At 45.1% G+C, this 27,994-nt stretch overlaps 2 protein-coding genes across 5 annotated transcripts in view; both read right to left on the reverse strand.

Annotated features, from left to right (window-relative positions):
- The window catches only part of LOC121545060 (frizzled-3-like), a 44,151-nt gene extending 27,739 nt beyond the window's left edge, over positions 1–16,412 (reverse strand). For all 3 annotated transcript variants that reach the window (XM_045209165.1, XM_045209166.1, XM_045209164.1), the window contains exon 1: positions 15,887–16,412. In XM_045209165.1, the coding sequence (XP_045065100.1) occupies positions 15,887–16,150 (264 nt within the window). In that variant the 5' untranslated portion in view covers positions 16,151–16,412. The remainder of the gene's footprint in view (positions 1–15,886) is intronic.
- Positions 16,413–19,194: 2,782 nt separating this feature from the next.
- On the reverse strand, positions 19,195–27,898 carry LOC121545061 (keratinocyte-associated protein 3-like). 2 transcript variants are annotated; one of them, XR_005996191.2, is made up of 8 exons: positions 27,779–27,898; positions 26,702–26,886; positions 26,543–26,602; positions 24,453–24,650; positions 24,231–24,365; positions 24,039–24,155; positions 23,467–23,565; positions 19,195–20,081 (listed from the first exon to the last, which is right to left on the reverse strand). XR_005996191.2 is itself a non-coding variant. In XM_041855421.2 (7 exons), exons 1-6 carry the CDS (start codon positions 27,789–27,791, stop codon positions 24,060–24,062), a joined length of 687 nt encoding a protein of 228 aa, XP_041711355.1. In that variant the 5' UTR covers positions 27,792–27,898; the 3' UTR covers positions 23,310–23,565; positions 24,039–24,059. The 2 variants fall into 2 exon arrangements, 1 of the variants encoding a protein (XP_041711355.1); XM_041855421.2 differs by lacking the exon at positions 19,195–20,081 and having other exon boundaries at positions 23,310–23,565.
- Between the last annotated feature and the right edge of the window lie 96 nt (positions 27,899–27,994).

Here is a 27,994-nt window from a genome sequence, read left to right on the forward strand (position 1 = left end):
GGTGTGCGCTCAGTGTAAGGCGCCTAGACACCTGCCCAGGGGGAAGTTACAACCCCTGCCCGTTCCACAACGGCCATGGTCTCACCTCTCGGTGGACTTTGTTACGGACCTTCCCCCCTCTCAGGGGAATACCACTATACTGGTCGTTGTGGATCGGTTCTCTAAGGCCTGTCGTCTCCTCCCAATGCCGGGTCTCCCTACTGCCCTACAGACCACTGAGGCACTGTTTACCCACGTCTTCCGGCACTACGGGGTGCCCGAGGATATAGTGTCTGATCGAGGTCCCCAGTTCACCTCCAGAGTCTGGAGGGCGTTCATGGAACGCTTGGGGGTCTCGGTGAGCCTTACCTCGGGGTACCACCCAGAGAGCAATGGGCAGGTAGAAAGAGTGAACCAGGATGTGGGTAGGTTTCTGAGATCCTATTGCCAGGGCCGGCCGGAGGAGTGGTCGAGGTATATCCCCTGGGCAGAGATGGCACAGAACTCTCTCCGCCACTCCTCCACCAACCTAACTCCTTTCCAGTGTGTGTTGGGGTATCAGCCGGTTCTGGCACCATGGCATCAGAGCCAGATCGAGGCTCCTGCGGTGGATGAGTGGGTGCGGCGCTCGGAGGAGACGTGGAACGCTGCACACGTCCATCTGCAGCGGGCCATCCGTCGACAGAAGGCGAGCGCCGATCTCCACCGCAGTGAGGGTCCGGTGTACGCACCTGGAGATCGAGTCTGGCTCTCGACTCTAAACCTGCCCCTCCGCCTGCCCTGCCGGAAGCTGGGTCGGCGGTTTGTGGGGCCATTTAAAATCCTGAGGAGATTGAACGAGGTGTGTTACAGGTTACAACTGCCTATTGATTATCACATTAACCCCTCGTTCCATGTGTCTCTTCTCAGGCCGGTGGTAGCTGGTCCACTCCAGGACTGTGAGATAAGAGAGATCCCTCCGCCCCCACTGGACATCGAGGGGGCTCCGGCGTACACAGTTCGGTCCATCCTGGATTCGAGACGTCGGATGGGGGGTCTCCAATATCTCGTGGAGTGGGAGGGGTACGGTCCGGAGGAACGGTGCTGGGTGCCTAGGAGGGACATCTTAGATCCATCCCTCCTGACTGAGTTCCACCGTGGTCATCCCACGCGCCCTGCTCCGGCGGGGGTCGGCGTCAAGGGGAGGGGGGGTACTGTCACGAATTCTGCCAAGACTGCTCCTCCTCCTTGCTCGGGCAGGCTTCGGCGTTCGTCGTCCCCGGAGTACTAGCTGCCACCGTTGTATGTTATCGATGTTTGTTTGGTTTTGTCTTATTTGTACACCTGTTTCTAGTTAGTGTTCATTATGTCCCCTATAAGTTTCTCATTTTGTTTGTGGGTATTTGTGTGTAATTGTCCGCCTGTCGGGTGTTGTCAGTTTGGTTTATATTCTTGTTACGCATGGTTAGCGTGTTCGTTTTACCTCCAGTGTCGAGGTCTTTATTTTGTATTGAGTGTTTATTTTTCTCAGTCCAGTAAAGTCGTTTTGACTGAGCCTCTGTGTCCTGCGCCTGACTCCCACCACACATCGACATCAGCCGTTTTGACAGTTTATATATTAAAGATTTCTTCACCAAACTTCATCATAATACTTTTGTAGTCATCTGAAAATGCAGTGTGCCTCAAAGAGCCAAGAAATCACCATTATCTTGAATAGTTATTGTATAGGCTATCAAAGTGCACTCGTGGGTCCTGTGTTAACCAACCAAAAATGCACAAATGTGCTAACAAATGTTGTTACAATTCTTTATTTTCATTCTGAATTAGAGGGTTGCAAACCTCAATAAAAATGATATAAATATTAGCATTTTCATAACACTAGAGGAACATTTAGTGTTATGGCTGTAACATTCTGCGTTATGGATGTGATAGGGTCCCAAAAGAGACCGCAAATGATGACACTGCACTCTATTTCAAACGTACAAAGTTTTAGTAATTTCATTCTAGATCATTAATGATAGATGTTTTATTTCATGTTTGATACCAATCCTCATTACATTTCTTATAACTACAGTTGAAGTCGGAAGTTTACATACACTTAGGTTGGAGTGATTAAAACTTGTTGTTCAACCACTCCACAAATTTCTTGTTAGCAAACTATAGTTTTGGCAAGTTGGTTAGGACATCTACTTTGTGCATGACACAAGTAATTGACACAAGTAATTTTTCCAACAATTGTTTACGGACAGATTATTTCACTTATTTACCGTATCACAATTCCAGTGGGTCAGAAGTTTACATACACTAAGTTGACTGTGCCTTTAAATAGCTTGGAAAATTCCAGAAAATGATGTCATGGCTTTAGAAGCTTCTGATAGGCTAATTGACATCATTTCAGTCAATTGGAGGTCATCATGGGAAAATCAAAATAAATCAGACAAGACCTCAGAAAAAAATGTGTAGACCTCTACAAGTCTGTTTCATCCTTGGGAGCAATTTCCAAATGCCTTAAGGTACCACGTTCATCTGTACAAACAATAGTACACAAGTATAAACACCATGGGACCGCACAGCCGTCATAACGCTCAGGAAGGAGATTCTTAAATGGAAGTGTTAGGCCTGCTGCTGCTAGGTAGCTCTCTCTCTGCTCTCCCCCTCCCCTCTGTCTGTCCTTGATTGCAGGAGTGAAGTCTGGTGTGCGGGAGTCAGGGTTCCAGCTGCAGCTCATTCACCATAATCACCTCAGCCTTTAAGACCCGGTCAAACTTTCCACTCATCGTCAGATCATAGTCAAGACAACCATATATTTGGAACCTGACTCCTGCCTCCGCTTCACTCCTGCCACCACCATCCTGCTCTCCACTATCGGGCCTCTCCTTTGGACTCACCACGGACACTAGGACATTACGGTACCACACCTGCCCTGACCTGGATCTGTACCCTCCCTGTAACCTGGACTTGCTCTTCCCCATTTATTGGAAACCTGGACTATTGAACATTATAATAAACCTGTTAAAACTTCTCTGGCTTGGTGTACTTGTCTGCATTTGGGTTCTATCCAGTTAAATCATAACAGTATGATCTGACCAACATGAACCCAGCAGACAGTAGCTCGGATACCACCCCAGAGTGCACTCAAATTTGGACTGCCATAGCCAATCAGGGCATTCTACTTGGCCAACATGATACCCTGTTTAAGACGATTGCTGAGGACAGTCAGGTGCTGCTTAATCAGGTTCAATTACTCACCAATCAAGTGTCTGCCCTTACTACCCCTTCAGCCCAGATCAGAGATCCTTTTGTTCCTGCTCCAGAGCGCTATGACGGGAACATGGGAACCTGTGGCGATTTTTTGACTCAATGCTCGTTAGTGTTTGAACAACAGCCCCTCACCTACGCCTCAGAAAGAGCCCGTATTGCCTACCTTATCAACTCTACTAGCGGTTCCGCTCGTGCCTGGGGATCCGCGGTCTGGGAGAGTCAGTCGGACATTTGCAACGCTTACGTGGCCTTCACCACGGAGATGAGGAAGGTTTTTGACCACCCCGTACGAGGCAAGGAGGCTGCGAAACGGTTGTTTTCTCTTCGGCAGGGGGCTCGTAGTGTGGCGGAGATGGCAGTGGAGTTTCGGACTTTAGCAGCAGTGAGTGGTTGGAATGACGAGGCATTACAAGGAGTGTTCATCAATGCTTTGTCTGAGACTTTAAAAGATGAATTGGTGTCATATGATGAATCGCCTACGCTGGATAATCTTATTTCACTCACTATCAGGTTGGATAATCGGATTCGGGAGCGCCGCCGGGAGAGGAGTGTTAGTTCCAAGCAACCTGTCTGTCATCAACAAACTCCTCCCTGCATCGTCCCTACGGAGAGAGCCGTGTCTTCCCGAGTCGATCACGAGGAGCACTGAACCCGAAGCCATGGAGGTGGGTCGTGCACGGTTGTCCTCAGAGGAGCGTGCACGTCGTATTCAGGCTCGGGTCTGCCTGTATTGTGGAGAAGCTGGTCATTTCGTTCCTTCCTGCCCAGTTCGTCCGGGGAAAAGGGCCGGCTCATCATTTATGGGAGAAGTTTTGGTGAGCCGAGCAGCGGATTCTTCCTCTTCTCCCCGCATTCTGCTCCAGGCATCCCTCCAGTGGCAGTCCCAGAATTTCTCTGTTAGTGCGCTGATTGACTCTGGTGCCGACGAAAGCTTTTTGGATAGAGAGTGGGCTCAACAAATGGATTTGGAGACTGTTCCTATGGACTGTCCGCTGCAGGCTAAGGGTCTAAATGGACAATTGTTGACCCGCATTACCCATCAGACTGTTCCTGTTTGTCTTAGAGTGTCGGGAAATCATCAGGAGAACATTCAATTCCATATTATCGACTGCCCACAGACTCCCCTGGTCCTTGGTATCCCCTGGCTCATAAAACACAATCCACACATTGATTGGGTGACAGGTAGCATTGTTTCATGGAGCACATTTTGTCATGTGAATTGTTTGTGTTCTGCTCAGACTCCTGCCAGTACTGTGCCTCAACCTCCACTGGAGTCCATGGATCTTTCTGCTGTTCCTGACGTGTATCATGACCTGGCATCCGTTTTCTGCAAACACAGAGCTACTTCTCTTCCTCCTCACCGGCCTTACGACTGCGCCATTGACCTCCAGCCAGGAGCCCCGCTCCCCAGCAGTCGCCTGTACAATCTCTCCCGGCCGGAGACGGAGGCTATGGAGAACTACATTCGGGACTCCTTGGTGGCAGGTATTATGCGTCCTTCCTCGTCACCTGTAGGAGCGGGATTCTTTTTTGTTGCTAAGAAGGATAAGACCCTCAGACCCTGTATTGATTACCGTGGACTTAACAACATCACCATTAAGAACAAGTATTCTCTGCCTTTGATTAATTCTGCTTTTCCCCTCCTTCATGGTGCTACCATCTTTACGAAACTGGATCTACGAAATGCGTATCACCTGGTGCGCATTCGTAAGGGTGATGAATGGAAGACTGCCTTCAACACACCCTTGGGACATTTTGAGTATCGGGTTATGCCTTTTGGGTTGTCTAATGCCCCTGCTGTTTTTCAGGCACTAGTCAATGATGTCCTTCGGGACATGTTGAATCGGTTTGTTTTTGTCTATCTGGATGATATCTTGATTTTCTCAGAGTCCTCCCAGGAACATGAACTGCATGTGCGCCAGGTGTTGCAAAGGTTGTTGGAGAACAAACTGTTTGTGAAGATGGAGAAATGTGAATTTCATGTGTCTGAGACCTCTTTTTGGGTTACATCATAGCTCAGGGGAGCTGCGGATGGACCCAGCTAAGATCTCTGCTGTCACGGACTGGCCAGCTCCCTCTACCCGCAAAACAACTTCAACGATTCCTGGGGTTTGCGAACTTCTATAGGAGGTTCATCAAGGACTACAGCCGCATTGCGCGCCACTCACCGCTCTCACCTCCATCTCACGACCGTTCGCTTGGAATGAAGGGGCCGAATCAGCGTTCGAAGAACTGGAAACATCGCTTCGCCTCGCTCCCATTCTGATGCAGCCGGACCCCGACCGCCAGTTTGTCGTGGAGGTGGATGCATCCGACACTGGGGTAGGTGCAGTGTTGTCACAACGTTCTCCTGAAGATAACAAACTGCATCCCTGTGCTTTTCTCTCAAGGAAACTTTCTCAGGCAGAGAGGAATTATGATGTTGGAAATCGTGAACTGCTCGCCGTTAAGCTGGCTCTCGAGGAGTGGCGACATTGGTTGGAGGGGGCGGAACAACCCTTCATCGTTTGGACGGATCATAAGAATCTGGCTTACCTCCAGTCAGCGAAGCAGCTCAACCCCCGTCAAGCCAGGTGGGCACTATTTTTGGGAGATTCAATTTTTCTCTGTCTTACCGTCCTGGGTCACGCAACGTCAAGCCTGACGCCCTGTCTCGTGTTCATTCGGCTGTTGATACTGGTAGTAACCCTGAACCCATTTTGCCTCCTACCTGCAGTATTGCAGTCATCACATGTGACATCGAGGGGATTGTTAGACAGGCTCAACATCATCAAGCTGACCCTGGGAGGGGTCCTCCTAACCGGATGTTTGTCCCTGAGTCTGCTCGCTCCCAGGTACTTCAGTGGGCTCACTCGTCTCCCCTTACCTGTCACCCTGGAGTTTCGCGGACCCTTGACTTTGTGCGACGGAAGTTCTGGTGGGCCACGATGGAGGCGGACACTCGAGCCTTCATTGCTGCTTGTACGGTATGTGCACGAAGTAAAAACTCCACCCAGGCCAGCGCTGGTCATCTACGACCTCTACCTATACCCAGCCGGCCCTGGTCGCATATCGCTATGGATTTTGTCACTGGACTTCCCCCCTCATCTGGTAAGACTGTCATTCTTACGGTGATTGATCGTTTTTCTAAGTTCGCTCATTTTTTGGCCCTACCTAAACTGCCCACTGCCAGAGAGACGGCTGATATTTTGGTTGAACATGTGTTCCGCTCTCATGGTCTACCCACGGATATTGTCTCTGACAGGGGTCCCCAGTTTGTCTCCCAGGTGTGGAAAGCTTTCTGTAAAGCTTTGGGCATTACATCCAGCCTGTCCTCTGGATATCACCCCCAGACCAACGGGCAAGCCGAGAGAGCGAACCAGGAGATGGAGACCGCACTTCGCTGTGTCACTGGGTCTAACCCTGGGTCATGGAGCTCCATGCTCCCCTGGGTGGAATATGCTCATAACACCTTGACTAGCGCTTCCTCTGGTTTGTCTCCTTTTCTGTGTGCTCTGGGTTATCAACCTCCCCTGTTCCCTTCCCAAGAGAGGGAACTTGCGGTACCCTCGGTGCAGTCCCACATGCGCCGCTGCTGCAAGGTCTGGAGGAAGGCCAGGGTAGCTCTGTCCCGAGCTTCGCGTACATGCAGAGGCAAGCCAACCGTCACCGGTCCCAGGCTCCCGGTTACTCTCCTGGTCAAGAGGTATGGCTGAAGTCACGGGACCTTCCATTGAAGGTGGAGTCGAAGAAGATGGCGCCTCGTTTTATAGGACCGTTCAAGATACTGTCTATTGTTAACCCCTGCGCGGTTAAGCTACAGCTTCCTGCCTCCCTACGGGTTCATTCCACCTTTCATGTTTCCCAGATTAAGCCTGTGTCGGTTAGCCCTTTGTGCCCGCCCCTCTCGTCCCCCTCCTCCGCCCAAGATCGTGGGTGGGGGTCCGGTCTACACTGTCCGGCGACTTCTGGATGTTCGCCGCCGGGGTCGTGGTTTCCAGTACCTGGTGGATTGGGAGGGTTATGGTCCTGAGGAACGTTCCTGGGTGCCCAGGAGCTTCATTGTGGATCCTGCTCTGGTTCGTGAGTTTCATAGGTTACATCCTGATAAACCCTGTCGGCCGCCAGGTGGCGTCCGTAGAGGGGGTACTGTTAGGCCTACTGCTGCTAGGTAGCTCTCTCTCTGCTCTCCCCCCTCCCTCTGTCTGTCCTTGATTGCAGGAGTGAAGTCTGGTGTGCGGGAGTCAGGGTTCCAGCTGCAGCTCATTCACCATAATCACCTCAGCCTTTAAGACCCGGTCAAACTTTCCACTCATCGTCAGATCATAGTCAAGACAACCATATATTTGGAACCTGACTCCTGCCTCCGCTTCACTCCTGCCACCACCATCCTGCTCTCCACTATCGGGCCTCTCCTTTGGACTCACCACGGACACTAGGACATTACGGTACCACACCTGCCCTGACCTGGATCTGTACCCTCCCTGTAACCTGGACTTGCTCTTCCCCATTTATTGGAAACCTGGACTATTGAACATTATAATAAACCTGTTAAAACTTCTCTGGCTTGGTGTACTTGTCTGCATTTGGGTTCTATCCAGTTAAATCATAACAGGAAGAAGTTTGAACCCACCAAGACTTCCTAGAGCTGGCTGCCCGGACAAACTGAGCAATAGGGGGAGAAGGGCCTTGGTCAGGGAGGTGATCAAGAACCCGATGGTCACTCTGACAGAGCTCCAGAGTACGTCTGTGGAGATGGGAGAACCTTCCAGAAGGACAACCATCTCTGCAGCACTCCACCAATCAGGCCTTTATGGTAGTGGCCAGACGGAAGCCACTCCTCAGTAAAAGGCAAAAGACAACTAAAGGACTCTCAGACCATGAGAAACAAGATTCTCTGGTCTGATGAAACCAAGATCGAACTCTTTGGCCTGAATGCCAAGCGTCACATCTGGAGGAAACCTGGCACCATCCCTACAGTGAAGCATGGTGGTGGCAGCATCATGCTGTGGGGATGTTTTTCAGCGGCAGGGACTGGGAGACTTGTCAGGATCGAGGGAACAGAGCAAAGTACAGAGAGATCCTTGATGAAAACCTGCTCCTGAGCGCTAGGGACCTCAGACTGGGGCGAAGGTTCACCTTCCAACGACCCTAAGCACACAGCCAAGACAACGCAGGAGTGGCTTCGGGACAAGTCTCTGAATGTCCTTGAATGGCCCAGCTGAGCCCGGACTTGAACCCGAGCTAACATCTCTGGAGAGACCTGGAAATAGATGTACAGCGACGCTCCCCATCCAACCTGACAGAGTTTGAGAGGATCTGTAGAGAAGAATGGGAGAAACTCCCCAAATACAGGTGTGCCAAGCTTGTAGCATCATACCCAAGACTCGAGGCTGTAATCGCTGATATTTCAGTTTTTTACAAAAGGGGTCTGAATATTTTCAGAATGCACTGTATGTACTCCACAGGAGTGGAATGGTATCAAATACATCGAACACATGGTTTTCCATGTGTTTGATGCCATTCTATTTACTCCGTTCCATCCATTATAATGAGCCGTCCTCCCCTCAGCAGTCTCCACTGATATACTCCTAACCCTAGACTTGGCGATCGATACTTTCATTTCCATGTTTATTTGAGCTAGCTGCACTCATTCCTCACTCATCTCTACTATATCTTGACATATGTCATTATGTTGAGGTTTTATAACCTACCAATGGCAAAGGGTTCGCACTTTCGTCAATATCTTGTCATATCGTAAATCACCTCAGGCTTGACAGCTGCAGTTCTCAAGTCAAATCAAATGTATTTGTCACATGCGCCGAATACAACAGGTGTAGACAGTGAAATGCTTACGGCACAATTGGTTAGGAGCCCGTAAAACGGCAGCCATCTCCTCCGGCGCCATTATCTCCTGAGTGCCTCTAGCGCCGCAGGGCAGACCACACAGATACAGACTAATATTGTCACTGGGGGGTACCCATACTTACTCAGGAAGTAAGCAAACTCAGCATGACAGGTGAAAGTTTCTTATGAATTTAAGACCTTTATTATGCCATGTGATGTGACCACATGCAATACTCCGGTTAGCAGAACAACGCATCATTGCAGTTCATATTATGAGAACGTGAGTACACCCGAAATGGATCACTCACACAGATAGATTAAGATAGCCATCTAGCTGGCTAACATAAACACACTCGGAAGCAGTAGGAAGTGCATGAACATTTTATCATGATCGCGTTATGTAGTGATGCTGGCTAATGAGTCCATGATCATTTTATGTAGCGTCCGTAATGGTCACATCTGTTACGCTTAGAACGAGTACTGACAAAGAGAGAAAGGAAACCAATTACACATCACCTAAGGCCTTGATGAAAGTTAGCTTTGCATAGAAAGTTTGAATACAATCATACTTGAAACGCGTCTACAATAACTTTTCTTCAAAAATGTTACGGATGTGACACTGCCTGTCCAAATCAGCGTTCTATCTTTACTAAAAATGTGTTTGATACACAGGGGGACAGATGTGAGTACCAAAATAAGTTATGTGAGCCATTGCCAAAAGCTATTAAATCTGGTTGACTGAAAAGCCTTATTTTGAGACTTTGCATCTTACCTTATAGTAACAATAACACTACATTTGGGAAATATAAAGGCCAACTGTAGTCTGTACTTCAAAATACACACATTCAAGGTAAATATGAAAGTAGTTCAATTAGGAAATGAGCTGTTTTGTTATTTCATGCTCAGGTTGACCTTACTATGGAATTGCCCAACAGCGTTATTCGCCTCCCTCTCCTCTGACTACCACTGCATTGAGGAGCTTTGCATTGTGTTCCATTGCATACATTCAAGATTTAGATTCAGTACATTGAGTTGCATTGCGTGACAAGGGGATCAGAGTGTGTGTGCTTAACCCCTCGCTCCTCACCTCACTTCCCAGCCAGCCTAAGACCATAAGACATGGATAACCTATATACACACACGGACACACACAATGTACACTGCTCAAAAAAATAAAGGGAACACTAAAATAACACATCCTAGATCTGAATGAATGAAATAATCTTATTAAATACTTTTTTCTTTACATAGTTGAATGTGCTGACAACAAAATCACACAAAAATTATCAATGGAAATCAAATTCATCAACCCATGGAGGTCTGGATTTGGAGTCACCCTCAAAATTAAAGTGGAAAACCACACTACAGGCTGATCCAACTTTGATGTAATGTCCTTAAAACAAGTCAAAATGAGGCTCAGTAGTGTGTGTGGCCTCACGTGCCTGTATGACCTCCCTACAACGCCTGGGCATGCTCCTGATGAGGTGGCGGATGGTCTCCTGAGGGATCTCCTCCCAGACCTGGACTAAAGCATCCGCCAACTCCTGGACAGTCTGTGGTGCAACGTGGCGTTGGTGGATGGAGCGAGACATGATGTCCCAGATGTGCTCAATTGGATTCAGGTCTGGGGAACGGGCGGGCCAGTCCATAGCATCAATGCCTTCCTCTTGCAGGAACTGCTGACACACTCCAGCCACATGAGGTCTAGCATTGTCTTGCATTAGGAGGAACCCAGGGCTAACCGCACCAGCATATGGTCTCACAAGGGGTCTGAGGATCTCATCTCGGTACCTAATGGCAGTCAGGCTACCTCTGGCGAGCACATGGAGGGCTGTGCGGCCCCCCAAAGAAATGCCACCCCACACCATGACTGACCCACCGCCAAACCGGTCATGCTGGAGGATGTTGCAGGCAGCAGAACGTTCTCCACGGCGTCTCCAGACTCTGTCACGTGCTCAGTGTGAACCTGCTTTCATCTGTGAAGAGCACAGGGCGCCAGTGGCGAATTTGCCAATCTTGGTGTTCTCTGGCAAATGCCAAACGTCCTGCACGGTGTTGGGCTGTAAGCACAACCCCCACCTGTGGACGTCGGGCCCTCATAGAGTCTGTTTCTGACCGTTTGAGCAGACACATGCACATTTGTGGCCTGCTGGAGGTCATTTTGCAGGGCTCTGGCAGTGCTCCTCCTGCTCCTCCTTGCACAAAGGCGGAGGTAGCAGTCCTGCTGCTGGGTTGTTGCCCTCCTACGGCCTCCTCCACATCTCCTGATGTACTGGCCTGTCTCCTGGTAGCGCCTCCATGCTCTGGACACTACGCTGACAGACACAGCATGGAGTCTGTCCCTTTATTTTTTTGAGCAGTGTATATCATATATATATACACTGCTCAAAAAAATAAAGGGAACACTTAAACAACACAATGTAACTCCAAGTCAATCACACTTCTGTGAAATCAAACTGTCCACTTAGGAAGCAACACTGATTGACAATACATTTCACATGCTGTTGTGCAAATGGAATAGACAACAGGTGGAAATTATAGGCAATTAGCAAGACACCCCCAATAAAGGACTGGTTTTGCAGGTGGTGACCACAGACCACTTCTCAGTTCCTATACTTCCTGGCTGATGTTTTGGTCACTTTTGAATGCTGGCGGTGCTTTCACTCTAGTGGTAGCATGAGATGGAGTCTACAACCCACACAAGTGGCTCAGGTAGTGCAGCTCATCCAGGATGGCACATCAATGCGAGCTGTGGCAAGAAGGTTTACTGTGTCTGTCAGCGTAGTGTCCAGAGCATGGAGGCGCTACCAGGAGACAGGCCAGTACATCAGGAGACGTGGAGGAGGCCGTAGGAGGGCAACAACCCAGCAGCAGGACTGCTACCTCCGCCTTTGTGCAAGGAGGAGCAGGAGGAGCACTGCCAGAGCCCTGCAAAATGACCTCCAACAGGCCACAAATGTGCATGTGTCTTCTCAAACGGTCAGAAACAGACTCCATGAGGGTGGTATGAGGGCCCAACGTCCACAGGTGGGGGTTGTGCTTACAGCCCAACACCGTGCAGGACGCTTGGCATTTGCCAGAGAACACCAAGATTGGCAAATTCGCCACTGGCGCCCTGTGCTCTTCACAGATGAAAGCAGGTTCACACTGAGCACGTGACAGAGTCTGGAGACGCCGTGGAGAACGTTCTGCTGCCTGCAACATCCTCCAGCATGACCGGTTTTGGCGGTGGGTCAGTCATGGTGTGGGGTGGCATTTCTTTGGGGGCCGCACAGCCCTCCATGTGCTCGCCAGAGGTAGCCTGACTGCCATTAGGTACCGAGATGAGATCCTCAGACCCCTTGTGAGACCATATGCTGGTGCGGTTAGCCCTGGGTTCCTCCTAATGCAAGACAATGCTAGACCTCATGTGGCTGGAGTGTGTCAGCAGTTCCTGCAAGAGGAAGGCATTGATGCTATGGACTGGCCCGCCCGTTCCCCAGACCTGAATCCAATTGAGCACATCTGGGACATCATGTCTCGCTCCATCCACCAACGCCACGTTGCACCACAGACTGTCCAGGAGTTGGCGGATGCTTTAGTCCAGGTCTGGGAGGAGATCCCTCAGGAGACCATCCGCCACCTCATCAGGAGCATGCCCAGGCGTTGTAGGGAGGTCATACAGGCACGTGAGGCCACACACACTACTGAGCCTCATTTTGACTTGTTTTAAGGACATTACATCAAAGTTGGATCAGCCTGTAGTGTGGTTTTCCACTTTAATTTTGAGGGTGACTCCAAATCCAGACCTCCATGGGTTGATACATTTGATTTCCATTGATCATTTTTGTGTGATTTTGTTGTCAGCACATTCAACTATGTAAAGAAAAAAGTATTTAATAAGATTATTTCATTCATTCAGATCTAGGATGTGTTATTTTAGTGTTCCCTTTATTTTTTTGAGCAGTATATATATATATATATATATATATATATATATATATATATATATATATATGGTCTATAGGTTGTCCATATATGCATGCTTTTTAACAGGGGGCTGCTCAGCTCTATTTTGCACTTAGCAGCACTTGGCACTCTGCCGACAGAGGATAAGTCATTATCACCATATAGGATATAGCTACCAGCTAGCATTAAGCTACTAGCTAGCATTAAGTTACTACTAGCCTACATAGTATAGATGGATGGATAGACTATTCCTCTCACCACGCTAGGCTAACTGGCGTTATCCCACCCAACTGTCTCTGGTGAAGGCTGTGTGTGCAAATGCTTTGGTATTCTGATTGTTTCTCTGCATTTTAACGACGCTCTATAGAACTATAGAAACGCCAAGATAATTAAGGCTTTTAAGACTAAATACTAAAGGCTTCCCTTCTTTTCTCCGACAGAGAAAGAGCCCAGTAACATTGTGTCTGTGTGTGTTTTGGAGGACGTGATGGCCCTGTGGTGGTCCCAGGTTTTAGTGTAGTTGATTAAATCAGCAGAGTAGAGTCTGAGAGACAGCCAGGACCCCATGCTGGAAGAGAGACAAACACAGAGAAGAGAACCACCATGGGGCACTGGTGGAGACAGACCTCCCACACACACTGCTCTCCCAGAGTCTGAGACATTTTCTCTTTTTATCCCACTCACCCATTTCCCCCCACCCTCTTTCTCATATTAAACACGCACATACTCTCCCTCTCTTCCATCCTACCTCCTGCCCTCTTTCTCTCAGGTAGTGAGTCCCTTAGCTCAGGTCTCGCCGACCTCTCTCGTACAGGGTTATTATTAGAGGGGAAAGGGGGTGCCACTACATAAATCCAATTCATTATTATTCATTAAATATCCTTATTAAACTGTCAGACCAGCTCCAGAGTGATGTCATCATGCCCCAAGTGATTTCATCATGTGTGTGAAGGGGGATGCTCTGTTGTGACTCAAGAGCTCATTTGCCCATTCACACACTCTTTCCCTACAGCCCTTTCCCTTTCTCTCCCATCTCCTTCCCCCCAGGCTTAATTGACTGCAATATCGGGTGAGAGAGAATCATTCTGCGCTGAGAATCAATCCCTCCATTGTGAGGCAGATTAGTGGCTAGTTAGCACTGGTGAATAATGTCAGCTGGCACCATTGGACCTGCTGTCAATCACACAGGAAACAGCACAGTACCAGGGCCTCATAGAATCATACAAAAGTGTACAGCTCTACTTGATATAACATGCTTTCTGTTGCTGTAATTGGATGTGGTTCACTAAAGGCAGGGCTTACACCGGGTTCTGGTGAGACAGATGCAAGCCAGCCACACGCAGACACGCATGCGCACACAGCAAAATACAGTATGTTGGTTTACAGCTGAAATGATGATCTGTCCAGATGGCTGAGGCATGGTAATACTGAAGCATGGTGCGGGTAACACCAGGGCTCAGTCCCCTCAGGGAAACCATGTGCTGCTGACTGGGCTTTGTGTGTGTGTGTGTGTGTATGTGTGTGAGAGAGAGAGAGACCAGTCTATGTGTTGGCTAGGAGTCGCTCTGGATTATCCTGCCTGCTAATGACTGTTGTTGTTGTTATTCATGTAAAACATCAGAGCGGGTATAGCCAGCGTCCCGTGAGGGATATTATTCAATTTCCTTTGCGGATTCTCACAACCAGAGCCCTCCACTGATGCTGCCAGAGTGACCGGGAGTGAGAACTAGCACGGTCTCACATTGCAGCTCCTCCTGTTGCAACAACTGCATTTTGTAAAGCTGCATTCCGGGGCTGAAGGGTAGGGCTTAGGTTACTTCTTTACTAGGTTAAATAAAGTTCAACAACAGATGTTTATTTAAATCCTCACATTAATATATGTTGATAAAATTCAACAACAAAAATGCTCAATGATTGAATACGCAGAAGAAGAAAAAGCACAGCATGGTTTGGTTTTTTTCCCTGTGATGGTTTCGGCTGATTCTGATGGGGGCAAAATAATGTGAAGATGAGGAACAGCTGTGCTGGGCTTTTACACTTCATTCATAATCTATTTGCATAACTGGTCCACTGCAGCAAAATATGAGTAATGTCATCCTCACCATGCTAGAACTAGGCCTAGATTTAGAGAGAGGACAGAAAAGAAGGCAAAAGATTAAGAGCCACAGGTAGATGGTTTTTGGAAGCTATACATTTGTACATTTTAGTCATTTAGCAGACGCTCTTATCCAGAGCGACTTACAGTTAGTGAGTGCATTTTCCATACTGCCCCCCCGTGGGAATCGAACCCACAACCCTGGCGTTGCAAGCGCCATGCTCTACCAACTGAGCTACAGTGTACTATACACATGTACTAAAGCGATGGGTAATGAACAGATGAGGGCATTATTAAAGGTTGGAGATATAACCGTATGCCATCACGTTCACATACTGTAATGGCTCTCTAAACGGGATGACTAGCAGATGACGCACACACAAACACGAGTCATCAAATCAGAAAATACCGTCTTACACACCCCTCCAAGCCACAGCAGACACAAAACTCTATTACAAAAAAAATATGTCAGCCTAGAAATATGCTGAGAAATAAGTACTAGTAAGGCTAGTACCCTACTGACTGCAACAAGCTATCCTTGCTCATTCATTCTGAAGACTCACAAAAGAGAAGGATAGAACAGCTAGTAACCTGAGTCGGTTGGTTTCTATGTCAGCCCAAACGCTCAAATTACAACCTCATATCACTCTCTATTCATAAACCATGATCCCTTTGGAGCAACAGCAAAGCACATACACACCCAAATGCAAAGACTGTCAGGTACACACGCATGCACACACTACAATTGCAAAGACCGTCAGGTACACATGCACTCACACACACAGCTATAGTCAGTACCTCCATGGCGAGCGCGGCCGTCTGCTGGTCGTAGTGGTTGAGGAGGTTGGGCATGAAGGTGGTGTTATAAGGCAGGTCCTGGCACATCCGCAGTCCTATTGGCTCACAGGTAAATGTACTGTGGCTCTCTGCTGTCTCCGCATGGATAGACAGACAGAGTGAGCGGAGGGACGAGAGGAAGAGGAGGAAGAGTGACCTAGACATGACCCTGTCTCTGTGTGAGTCCGCCAATGCATGTGACATGCAGTCCCACCTCACTCTCATCCTCAATTCACGAAGCAGGGGAGGGTGAGAGAGGGATGAAGAGAGGAGAGGAGGGATTAGAGAACAGCGGGGCTATTCTTCTTCTTCTCCACAATCACACCCTGGAGATCTGTGGAGCTCACAGGGGAGTCCTGCTGCTTCCATCCCCCAGAGAATGCACCCTGCCTGGCTATGGGATCCACACAGCCAGCCTCTCACCTCCAGCCCTCTCTGGCTGGGTCTGTACCCGCTGGAGGGCTGAGATCATCAGCCTAGATGTTCCACCGTCTCCCCCCCCCCCTCCCCCACCTCCAGCACAGCTATGGTCCTCTCTCCTTCTCTCCAAAAAAAAAAAAAAGAGAAACTGCTTATTGAAAGTCTTCAGTGTTTCTTCAAAAAGAACGTCCAACGGCCGAGTAACACACGTCAAGCAAGACCTACAAAGAATGGTAAGACAAGTGGCAAGAAAGTCCTATAAATGTGTATATAGGTGACAAGAGACAGGGAGTTGAAAAACAGCAACCCCACCCCTCATTTACACAAGTCCCCATAGATCTTCAACATATCTGATTCAATAGAATACATGCTGTAGTTATTACATTATTATTACAGTCACTGTTATATTACATTGTTATTTATTACATTTTCAATTGAAACATCTGAGCTACTTCTAGGTTATTAATAAGGGTGAAAACAGTTGTGTGGCAGGTCAACGTCACTGGTAAACATAGGCTTACATAGTGTACAAAACATTAGGAACACCTGCTCTTTTCATGACAGACAGACCAGGTGAAAGATATGATCCCTTATTGATGTCACTTGTTAAATCCACTTCAATCAGTGTAGATCAAGGGCAGCAGACAGGTGATAAAATTATTTTTAAGCCTTGAGACAATTGAGACATGGATTGTGTAGGTGTGCCATTCAGAGGGTTAATGGGAAAAACAAAAGATTTAAGTGCCTTCGACAGGGGTATGGTAGTAGGTGCCAGGCACACCGGTTTATGTGAAGAACTGCAACACAATATTAGGAAGGTGTTCTTAATGTTTTGTACACTCAGTGTATAGCCAGTGATTTATTATGAAATACATTTCTGTATTTAATTTTCAACATGATACTGTCCAATAGGTATATGACACACACCTATAGGTATACATGCATGTAGGTGTCAATCGTCCAATACAGTATCTATGTCGCTAGTGGTTTCTATGAAGAGCAATTTATATTCATTTTTGCAGGACAACCTTGTCTGTGGGGCGTTAATTTGCTACTAAACAGCTGCGCACACGCCCTTCCAGTCGAGTCAATCTATTATGCCTAGCAATTCATGCATCCTCGTCTTGAATTTCCACTCTTTTCAATCGAATTTAACCCCTACAATCCGACCATAGATGCCGACCCATCCCCCTAGCCGCACGGTTGTGTGAGGTTGGCCGGGCAACTAACATGCTCTCGTAATGTTTCGCATCACGGGTTGATTACTATGTCACTGGTGTCGCAAATAAATGCCATTTAAACGGTATAGCTATACAGCAACCTTAATGAGTGTGTAATAATGTAGATACGCCGGTTAATCCCAACAAAATACAATGCAACAATACAGTGGAACATAGATAGAAAAACAATCTTAAAATATCACTGCTAGCCCCAAGACCGTTCTGACAATCTCTGACCTAAGGTTCGCGCACCAACGTGTCTTGGACACCTAGCTAACTGTGCTAACGCTAGCATTTTCTCTTTTATAGGAAGCAAATACTTATTTTCGTAATTGTTACATTTTATACGATACCTAACTCGCAAACGAGACATGGTTACGTTGTAACATTTATTAAAACGTGTCGCTACTGTACCCGTAACTGGTAAAAATACAGTCAGTCACAACAAGCTATACCACGAACAAACGCTTCGTATGTCAATGTAATTTTTCAAGCCCGATTACACACAAACAGAAAAAGATCAACTTCACCTTCAATTGGAATTATGCTTGAACTGCAGTGCTCTTTGCCGATGTTTCTTCCAGTTACAATACACACACACACAAGCACCTCACTCTCACTCTCACTCTCTCTCCCGCTGCTGCTGTGCTTGGAAATCCATTCAATGATATATTCCCGGACGCGCGCTTTGAGCGAGAGCGCGCAGCGCAATAAGAACCAACTCATTGCATTATGCAAAATTATCAATCAGTTCAATTGATATTTATTATGATATATCACAGAGAAATCCAAATATAATTAACATCATGTCCAACGTTATATATACTGTGCATTCATTAATGGTTGCATAATAGGCTGCAGAATAGACCTGAACATTCCCATCCCCTGCAGCCATCACCCCAATGCCAACACTCAGTGTAAGGTAAACAAACAGCAATGTGGAGAGCACACCCGAGGTAAAATATGTGAGTAGGCCTAAAGCCCACAATATGATTTGTATTTATTTATTGCAGTTGTAAGCCTACTCAACAATAGGCCTTGTAGCCTATGATGGAAACTCGTGATGTGTAGTGCTGGGAATTGCCAGGGACCTCTCGATATGATATTATTAAGATACTTGGGTGCCGACATTGCCGACATTGCGATTCTCACGATTCTATACGTATTGCGATTCGATGTTCCAAACATATTGCTCACCATATATCTGCTGCAGAGGGTCAAGATAGAGCCATAAGAAAATACGTGTTGATTAGTCATGGAAATGAAAGTGCTGAACACAAATTGGCTCCCTTTTAAAAAAGAAGATGGAGAAAAATATAAATGAAAAATACTGGAGTTTTGTCGTAGGTACAGCCAAATAGTGCAAAAATAATATTGCGAAATTGTCAAAACAATACCATATATCATAAAAAATAATATCCCGATATGTAACAGTATAACCCCCCCACCCCATCACTAGTGATCAAATCAAATCAAATGTTATTGGTCACATGCGCCGAATACAACAGGTGCAGACATTACAGTGAAATGCTTACTTACAGCCCTTAACCAACAGTGCATTTATTTTTAACAAAAAAAGTAAAAATAAAACAACAACAAAAAAAGTGTTGAGAAAAAAGAGCAGAAGTAAAATAAAATAACAGTAGGGAGGCTATATATACAGGGTGTGTGTATGTGTGTGTGTGTGAGATTGTGCTGTGCATTTCTACCTAGTCAAGGTATTCTGAGGATAGCAATGATTAGTCAAATAGTAAACATTAATTTGAAGCAGATTATTTAATGTAAAAAACTTTGAACACATTGTGACATAAAATCAACAACAAAAAAAAATCCGATGCAACTTTGGGTATAAATACTGCAGGCAACCAAAAAACAACATAGGTCATTAAATGTAGATCCAGATCAGGGTTGAGATCAATTCAGTTTTCATTTCAGGAGGTGAAATGAAATTCCACTCATGCTTAAAAAAAACTATTAGAAAAGTATTAATAAACTGAATTTCAATTAACTTCCTTAATTTACTGAATAAATATGAAATTGACCCAACTCTTATACATAAAAGATTAACAAACCACATTCTGATAGAGCACAATTCAGATTGTCCACCAGGGCATCTTGATGAGTAGCCTTACACTAGTTTATCCCTCCTAAACCACACTACTACAGTAGTACTACAATATCAACAACATACGGAAACCCTGGAGGGACAACCTTTTTGTGACAGTGTCGCACAGGGAACCCGCTTTGTTGTGACAGTGTCAGTCACCTCCTTATATCAATATTGATTCTCCCCTCGGTTTGGGGGATTAGCCTTGCATGCAAAGATTACAACCTGCTCGATTTAACCCAGTCCCAGATTAACCGCTTCAACGCTGAGCTGTTCGCTTCTGCCTGGTGTAGGGGAATGTGAGCCCATCCCAGCTACGCCTGAAACAAACTCTCACGGTGTGTCTCAGTACTCTAAAGTGGTTTCATCTCTCTGTTTCCTTTCTTTCATATGCACCATCAGGAAATAACTGGGGGGATAGAAGAGGATGCAATTTAAGACAGTTGATATTGAACCACAGAGCCCCTCTCAGGCAGGCTATTGCTATATACCTACATATATGAAGTAGGGCTGGGCGATATAGTGAATTAATTCAAATGAGTGTTTTTCCGCGATATTCCAAATGTCTGTATCGCAAAAATGTATGTTCATTTTTCATTTTTATGAGCGTTTATGTCCGCTTGTTCTCATGCCTTTTTAGTCTCGTTTCCTTCGCTCCATCTGCTGTGACTGTGCACCTTCCCATTTACACACAAACATAAACACCAAGCCCCTCCCCCTGCCACTCACAACAACAAAGATGAGAGATCACTTCATCCTCTCTGTGACAAGTGGTTTCAACTCGCTAGCTGCTATTTGCATTTGAGGTTTGGTCAGACAGAATCAGTCATATGGACACCGAAAGACATTGAGATATTATTTTACTGTAATAGAAGAGAAGTTAACCTATCTAACGATATCCTTTTTATGTCTCAACTCCTCAAATTGCGTGAGAGCAGACTACTAAAACAGGAGTATCAATTCTGGAAAATTAATGCTCAGATTGTCACGCGCGGTATTGCAGTACCATGTACCACTAGCAGCCATTTAGCCAAACACTGTTATACTAGCTGTCTAGTCTGTCTTTTATAAATGCGCAATAATATTCATTCTCATTCTGAAAAATAAGGTAGCCCACTTGATTTAAATATCTGAACAATGTGGACAGGCTAGCATGCTGTTCAAACAGTTGGAGACGGACAGAAGGGTGTGTTCAAAACAAGGTAGAACAAACTGTTCTACCTTGTTAGCAAATACAGTTGAAGTCGGAAGTTTACATACACCTTAGCCAAATACATTTAAACTCAGTTTTTCACAATTCCTGACATTTAATCCTAGTAAAAATTCCCTGTCTTAGGCCAGTTAGGATCACCACTTTATTTTAAGAATATGAAATGTCAGAATAATAGTAGAGAGAATGATTTATTTCAGCTTTTATTTCTTTCATCACATTCCCAGTGGGTCAGAAGTGTACATACACTCAATTAGTATTAGGTAGCATTACCTTTAAATTGTTTAACTTGGGTCAAAAGTTTCGGGTAGCCTTCCACAAGCTTCCCACAATAAGTTGGGTGAATTTTGGCCCATCCCCCCTGACAGAGCTGGTGTAACTGAGTCAGGTTTGTAGGCCTCCTTGCTCGCACACACTTTTTCAGTTCTGCCCACATTTTCTATAGGATTGAGGTCAGGGCTTTGTGATGGCCACTCCAATACCTTGACTTTGTTGTCCTTAAGCCATTTTGGCACAACTTTGGAAGTATGCTTGGGGTCATTGTCCATTTGGAAGACCCATTTGCGACCAAGCTTTAACTTCCTGACTGATGTCTTGAGATGTTGCTTCAATATATCCACATAACCTTCCTTCCTCATTATGTATTTTGTGAAGCGCACCAGTCCCTACTGCAGTAAAGCACCCCCACAACATGATGCTGTCACCCCCGTGCTTCACGGTTGTGATGGTGTTACATTTTTAAAAACATTTTAGTCATTTAGCAGACGCTCTTATCCAGCGCGACTTACAGTAAGTCTTCGGCTTGCAAGCATCCCCCTTTTGCCTCCAAACATAACGATGGTCATTATGGGCAAACAGTTCTATTTTTGTTTCATCAGACTAGAGGACATTTCTCCAAAAAGTACGATCTTTGTCCCCATGTGCAGTTGCAAACCGTAGTCTGGCTTTTTTATGGCGGTTTTGGAGCAGTGGTTTCTTCCTTACTGAGTGGCCTTTCAGGTTATGTCGATATAGGACTTGTTTTACTGTGGATATAGATACTTTTGTACCTGTTTCCTCCAGCATCTTCACAAGGTCCTTTGCTGTTGTTCTGGGATTGATTTGCAATTTTCGCACCAAAGTATGTTAATCTCTAGGAGACAGAATGCGTCTCCTTCCTGAGCGGTATGACGGCTGCGTGGTCCCATGGTGTTTATACTTGCGTACTATTGTTTATACAGATGAACGTGGTACCTTCAGGCATTTGGAAATTGCTCCCAAGGATGAACCAGACTTGTGGAGGTCTACAAAAAGTTTTCTGAGGTCTTGGCAGATTTCTTTTGATTTTCCCATGATGTCAAGCAAAGAGGCACTGAGTTTGAAGGTAGGCCTTGAAATACATCCACAGGTACACCTCCAATTGACTCAAATGATGTCAATTAGCCTATCAGAAGCTTCTAAAGCCATTACATTATTTTCTGGAATTTAAAGGCAGTCAGCTTAGTGTATGTAAACTTCTGACCCACTGGAATTGTGATACAGTGAATTATAAGTGAAATAATCTGTCTGTAAACAATTGTTGGAAAAATTAATTGTGTCATGCACAAAGTAGATGTTCTAACCGACTTGCCAAAACTATAGTTTGTTAACAAGAAATGTGTGCAGTGCTTGAAAAATGAGTTTTAATGACTCCAACCCAAGTGTATGTAAACTTCCGACTTCAACTGTAGATCCAAGTTGACTAAACTTGAAATATAAAGATTAGCTGGCTACTCACTAGCACGTGGGCTTGTGCTTGAGAGATTGTTTATGAGACCGGTGTTGATTTTCTATAATGCCAGCTACAAGAAGTTAGTCATTATTAGTGAATGTGCATTATGCATGGTGCTGGTTAACTTTGTAACAAAAAGGGCATTTTCATAGACAGACTTGAAAGCCAGATCAGTGATTATTGCAAAAAAGGAGGTGAAACTATTTTGATAAAATAATTTAATTATTAGTAGGTCTTATGGTTGTGGAAGGCTTATATTTAGCCTAGGTATAATTTCACAAGCCCTGCATTCATTAGATTATTGCTGACTGTTTGAAATGCAGTGTATTTAACCTTTAATTGACCTTTAATTGTACAACAAAGTATATCGTCAATTGCCCATGAGTTAGAAAACATTTAGATATGATTTTTAGGCCATAATGCCCAGCCCTTAATATCAAGTCTGAAAATAACGGAGTATGAAGCATGATAAATGCCAAATGTGATGAAATACAATAATTTCCACTGATTTAAATATGATCTTCGCGAAATACTATAACGAGGATATTGATCCCAGGTAGCTTAGTGGTTAAGAGCGTTGTGCCAGTAACCGAAAGGTCGCTGGTTCTAATCCCCGAGCCAACTAGGTGAAAAATCTGTCGATGTGCCCTTGAGCAAGGCACTTAACCCTAATTGCTCCTGTAAGTCGCTCTGGATAAGAGCGTCTGCTAAATGACCAATTATTATTATTATTATTATTATAATTCTGTATTTGTGAAATGTTGTTGGCGGATCGAGGGGAGGTTTGACATTCTGAGGCAGACGTGAATAAACACAGAAACATGGTCATCTTACAGTCTAGCCGCTCACTGAGAGGGAGAGGAGAGTCTTTGGTATGAGTGGAGGTATAGGCATCAGGGAGGTTCTCTGAGGAGGACGAGGTTCAGTCATCCCCTTCGTCATCAAAACAATGTTGGAAAGAGAGCATGAGAGGAGACGTTAGTTACTTTAGCTCCTTTAAAAAAATTGCTTTGGTAGATCTGAAGAAATTGATTAGATGTGTAGTGTTTTAGTTTACGGTACAGGAATGACCAGGTATTTACTTAAAATTACATGGTAAAATGGTAATTGCACAGTCATAACCCATGAACCCATGTGTTTTTTACTAAAACAAGCACCACTAGGCACCATGGCTCCACCTAGGGGAATGGGAAAGGAGAAATAGGTAAATCATGTTAAGTAGCCTAATAATGAACCCATGTATTGATGTGAAAATATTTGTATTTATATTATTTAATTTATTATGTTTGTAAAATGTGAGAGAAAAAAGTAAGAGATGATTTAAACAAAAACAAAAAAGGAAATGAGAAAGGGCTAGAGGGTAGAGGCTCAGGGAAGGGTCAAGCACCGGTGGACTGAGCCCTCACCTCCCTGACTGTGGCAGTCCTCTATGCGTAGGCAGAGTGTTGTCCAATCAGGCTTTGGCCTGGGGGTGAGTACTCTGGATCTGCCGCTGCCCTATTGGTCAGAGCCTCTTCCTCCAGCTGGCACAGAGAAAAGAAACAGGTGAGATGGAGATTAAAGGATAGTGTGTGTGTGTGTATGTGTGTGTGTATTACCTGTTCTTTGAGGTATGCATGTGAGCAGGGTCCTAGACCCCTCAGTACCAGTCCCACTACGAAGCACCAGATGGACAGTCCTGTTTCCAGTCCTGCCAGCAGAACACATGGGAACCACAGAGACAGGGTAGTGTCCTAGAGAGAGAGAGGAACTTAATACATATTTGTGTGGTGTCAAAGCGGCAGAGGGAGAGAGGGACAGACGTCCTATAACAGACGTACATATATCCGTGTGGTATCGAAGGGGCAGTCTGCGTTGATTGGTGAGCGGGCGTTGATTGGCAGGTCAGTGAAGTTGCAGCCCATCATGAGGCCCCGCCCCTCGTTGGCAATGGTGAGGCTAATAGCCAATAGGAGCCCGACGCCGCAGGCCGCAGAGAGTAGGGCATTCAGGAAGGAACTAATCAGAAGACCTATGTGCTGGAGTTGCGGAGGAGAAGGAGAAGAGAGAGAGCAAGAGTAGGGGGGATAGGCAGAGGAGAAAGGAGGGAAAGAGGGGTGAAGTCAAGGGAGTATAGTTTATTAGGATCCCCATTAGCTAGACCTCTACCTGAGGTCCAAATAAAACTTACAAATACATGAAAGTACAGAACAGTTATAGACAAGTTATAGACATAAAATAAACATTCTAAAAAAACTAAAAATAATAATATGAGTTATCTATTGGAAAGACACTGAGACAACAAAAATACTATTTACACACTATTCATATCTACATATTCCTATATACAGTACCAGTCAAAAGTTTGGACACACCTACTCATTCAAGGGTTTTTCTTTATTTGTACTATTTTCTACATTGTAGAAAACTATGAAAATAACACATATGGAATCATGTAGTAACCAAAAAAAGTGTTAAAACAAATCAAAATATATTTTATATTTGAGATTCTTCAAAGTAGCCACCCTTTGTCTTGATGACAGCTTTGCACACTCTTGGCATTCTCTCAACCAGCTTCACCTGGAATTATTTTCCAACAGTCTTGAAGGAGTTCCCACATATGCTGAGCACTTGTTGGCTGCTTTTCCTTCACTCTGCGGTCCAACTCATCCCAAACCATCTCAATTGGGTTGAGGTCGGGTGATTGTGGAGGCCAGGTCATCTGATGCAGCACCTTTAGTAGTGGTTTCTTTGCAGCAATTCGACCATGAATGCCTGATTCATGCAGTCTCCTCTGAACAGTTGACGTTGAGATGTGTCTGTTACTTGAATTCTGTGAAGCATTTATTTGGGCTGCAATTTCTGAAGCTGGCAACTCTAATGAACTTATCCTCTGCAGCAGAGGTAACTCTGAGTATTCCTTTCCTGTGGTGGTCCTCATGAGAGCCAGTTTCATCATAGCGCTTGATGGTTTTTGCGACTGCACTTGAAGAAACTTTAAAAGTTCTTGACATTTTCTGGATTGACTGACCTTCATGTCTTAAAGTAATGATGGACTGTCGTTTCTCTTTGCTTATTTGAGCTGTTCTTGCCATAATATGGACTTGGTCTTTTACCAAATAGGGCTATCTCTCTATACCAACCCTACCTTGTCACAACACAACTGATTGGCTCAAATGCATTAAGAAGGAAAACAATTCCACAAATTAACAAGGCACACCTGTTAATTGAAATGCATTCCAGGTGACTACCTCATGAAGCTGGTTGAGAGAATGCCAAGAGTGTGCAAAGCTGTCATCAAGACAAAAGGTGGCTACTTTGAAGAATCTCAAATATAAAATAGATTTTGATTTGTTTAACACTTTTTTTGGTTACTACATGATTCCATGTGTTATTTCATAGTTTTGATGTCTTCACTATTATTCTACAATGTAGAAAATTGTAAAAATAAAGAAAAACCCTTGAATGAGTAAGTGTGTCCAAACTTTTGACTGATACTGTACAGTTAAATTAGATCTTTAGAAAGAGGATAGGCCCGGTGATACAATATGTTTTTTTATCTGTTTTTTTTTAAGCTAAACTTGCTTTTTGCCTGAATAACCTCTTGGAGCAGGGCATTCCACGATGACATGGCACTATACATAACTGAGCGACGCATTAAATCTGTTTTTGGTTTGGGTACAGTGAAGAAACCCATAGTGGTGTATCTGGTGGGTTATGTATGTCTGTTTGAAGTGTATGCAAATAGCTAAGAGGTTAGACATTTTCAACACACAAATATTTATTAAAAAGACTAGAACAAGTAATCAAGGGAGGTCAGTGGGGAAAGAATGTACGAGAGAGGAGGTGAAGAGGTGATGGTTGCAGACTTAATGATGTTCATTCTATCTTACAAATTATATGTTATTGTTATGGATGGTGATGGTCTTACCAGTTTCCAAACCAACAGATTTCTTGACACCAATATGGCAATAATTCCTGTTGCAATGCTCTGAAAACGTAAAGACAAACGTACGTTTTTTAAAATCTATAACATCACGGTATTACAAATTATTACTACAGTAACCCATAATATAGTTTTCTGACTGACCAGCAGTCCAGAAGTGACAGAGATTATGTTGCCTGCGGTGAACTCAGTGGTGATCTGGTCATTGGGTTTGGAGATGTGGCGCAGGATGCTGCCGTGGACGATGGCTCCCAGGATGAAGTTGATGTGGCCCACTAGGATCAGAGTAAACCCCTTCTTCATCAGCCACCCCGGACCCTTCTCCTTATCTGACACACACACACACACACAGAGAGACAGACACACAGACAGACAAACTTTCTGGATAAATCTCTAATAGCTTTTCACAGCTGGATTGTCCAATATTTGGCCATTATTATTTTGTACATTCTTCAAGCTCTGTCAAATCGGTTGTTAATCATTGCTAAACAATCATTTTCAGGTCTTGCCATAGATTTTCAAGCAGATTTAAGTCAAAACTGTAACATGGCCACTCGGGAACATCCACTGACTTCTTGGTAAGCAACACCAGTGTAGATTTGGCCTGCTGAAAGGTGGAAAGCAGACTGAACCAGGTTTTCGTCTAGGATTTTGCCTGTGCTGAGCTCCATTAAGTTTATTTTTTATCCTGAAAAACGTTCCAGTCTAGAACTATTACAAGCATACCCATAACATGATGCAGCCACCACTATGCTTGAAAATATGTAGAGTGGTACTCAGTAATGTTTTGTATTGGATTTGCCCCAAACATAACACTTTGTATTCAGGAAAGAAAGTGATTCTAACATGTATTGACTCAGGGGGTTGAATACTTATCTAATCAAGATATATTAGTGTTGTATTTTTTACAGACGTTCGAATTTTACTTCCACTTTACACTGCAGAGTATTTTGTGTAGATCGTTGATATATATTTATGTTTTTACAATTAAATCAATTTTAATACCGTTTTGTCACACAACAAAATGTGGAAAAAGTCAAGGGGTGTGAATACTTTCTGAAGGCACTGTATGTGCAATGTAATGGAACTGAGAGTCATGATCAAGGGTTATCAACGGGTGACAAAATGTAATCGGGTGACAGAATGGTTCCCTCGCCGAAGTGAAAACAATAGGTAGCTTTCTCCGGTACAAAAAAAACAAGTAATGTAAAGTTCACTTACCGAAACCACACATACTTCTGCAGTATATTTGTCAAGATATAGCCTATTTCATGGAGGATAACAGACAGGCTAACGTTTTATTTTCATGAAAAACCTCCTCGCGCCTACCGAGTTGGTGACGTCACGGGCTTCACCTGTCAAGCGATGTTGGGCGTTCACTGGGAACAAAGGTCAGTGTTTGTATGCAAATTGAAAACAGGGCGGGAGAGTGTGTTA

The sequence above is a fragment of the Coregonus clupeaformis genome, chromosome 29 (genome assembly GCF_020615455.1).
Source record: "Coregonus clupeaformis isolate EN_2021a chromosome 29, ASM2061545v1, whole genome shotgun sequence".
Lineage (NCBI taxonomy): Eukaryota > Metazoa > Chordata > Actinopteri > Salmoniformes > Salmonidae > Coregonus > Coregonus clupeaformis.

Excerpts from the sequence above, each read along its gene's own strand:
- LOC121545061 (XM_041855421.2), bottom strand. Across the intron at positions 24,366-24,452 it reads TCGATACCACACGGATATAT|GACACTACCCTGTCTCTGTG; the intron begins GTACGTCTGTTA and ends CTCTCTCTCTAG. Across the intron at positions 24,156-24,230 it reads ATGCATACCTCAAAGAACAG|CTGGAGGAAGAGGCTCTGAC; the intron begins GTAATACACACA and ends TCTCTGTGCCAG.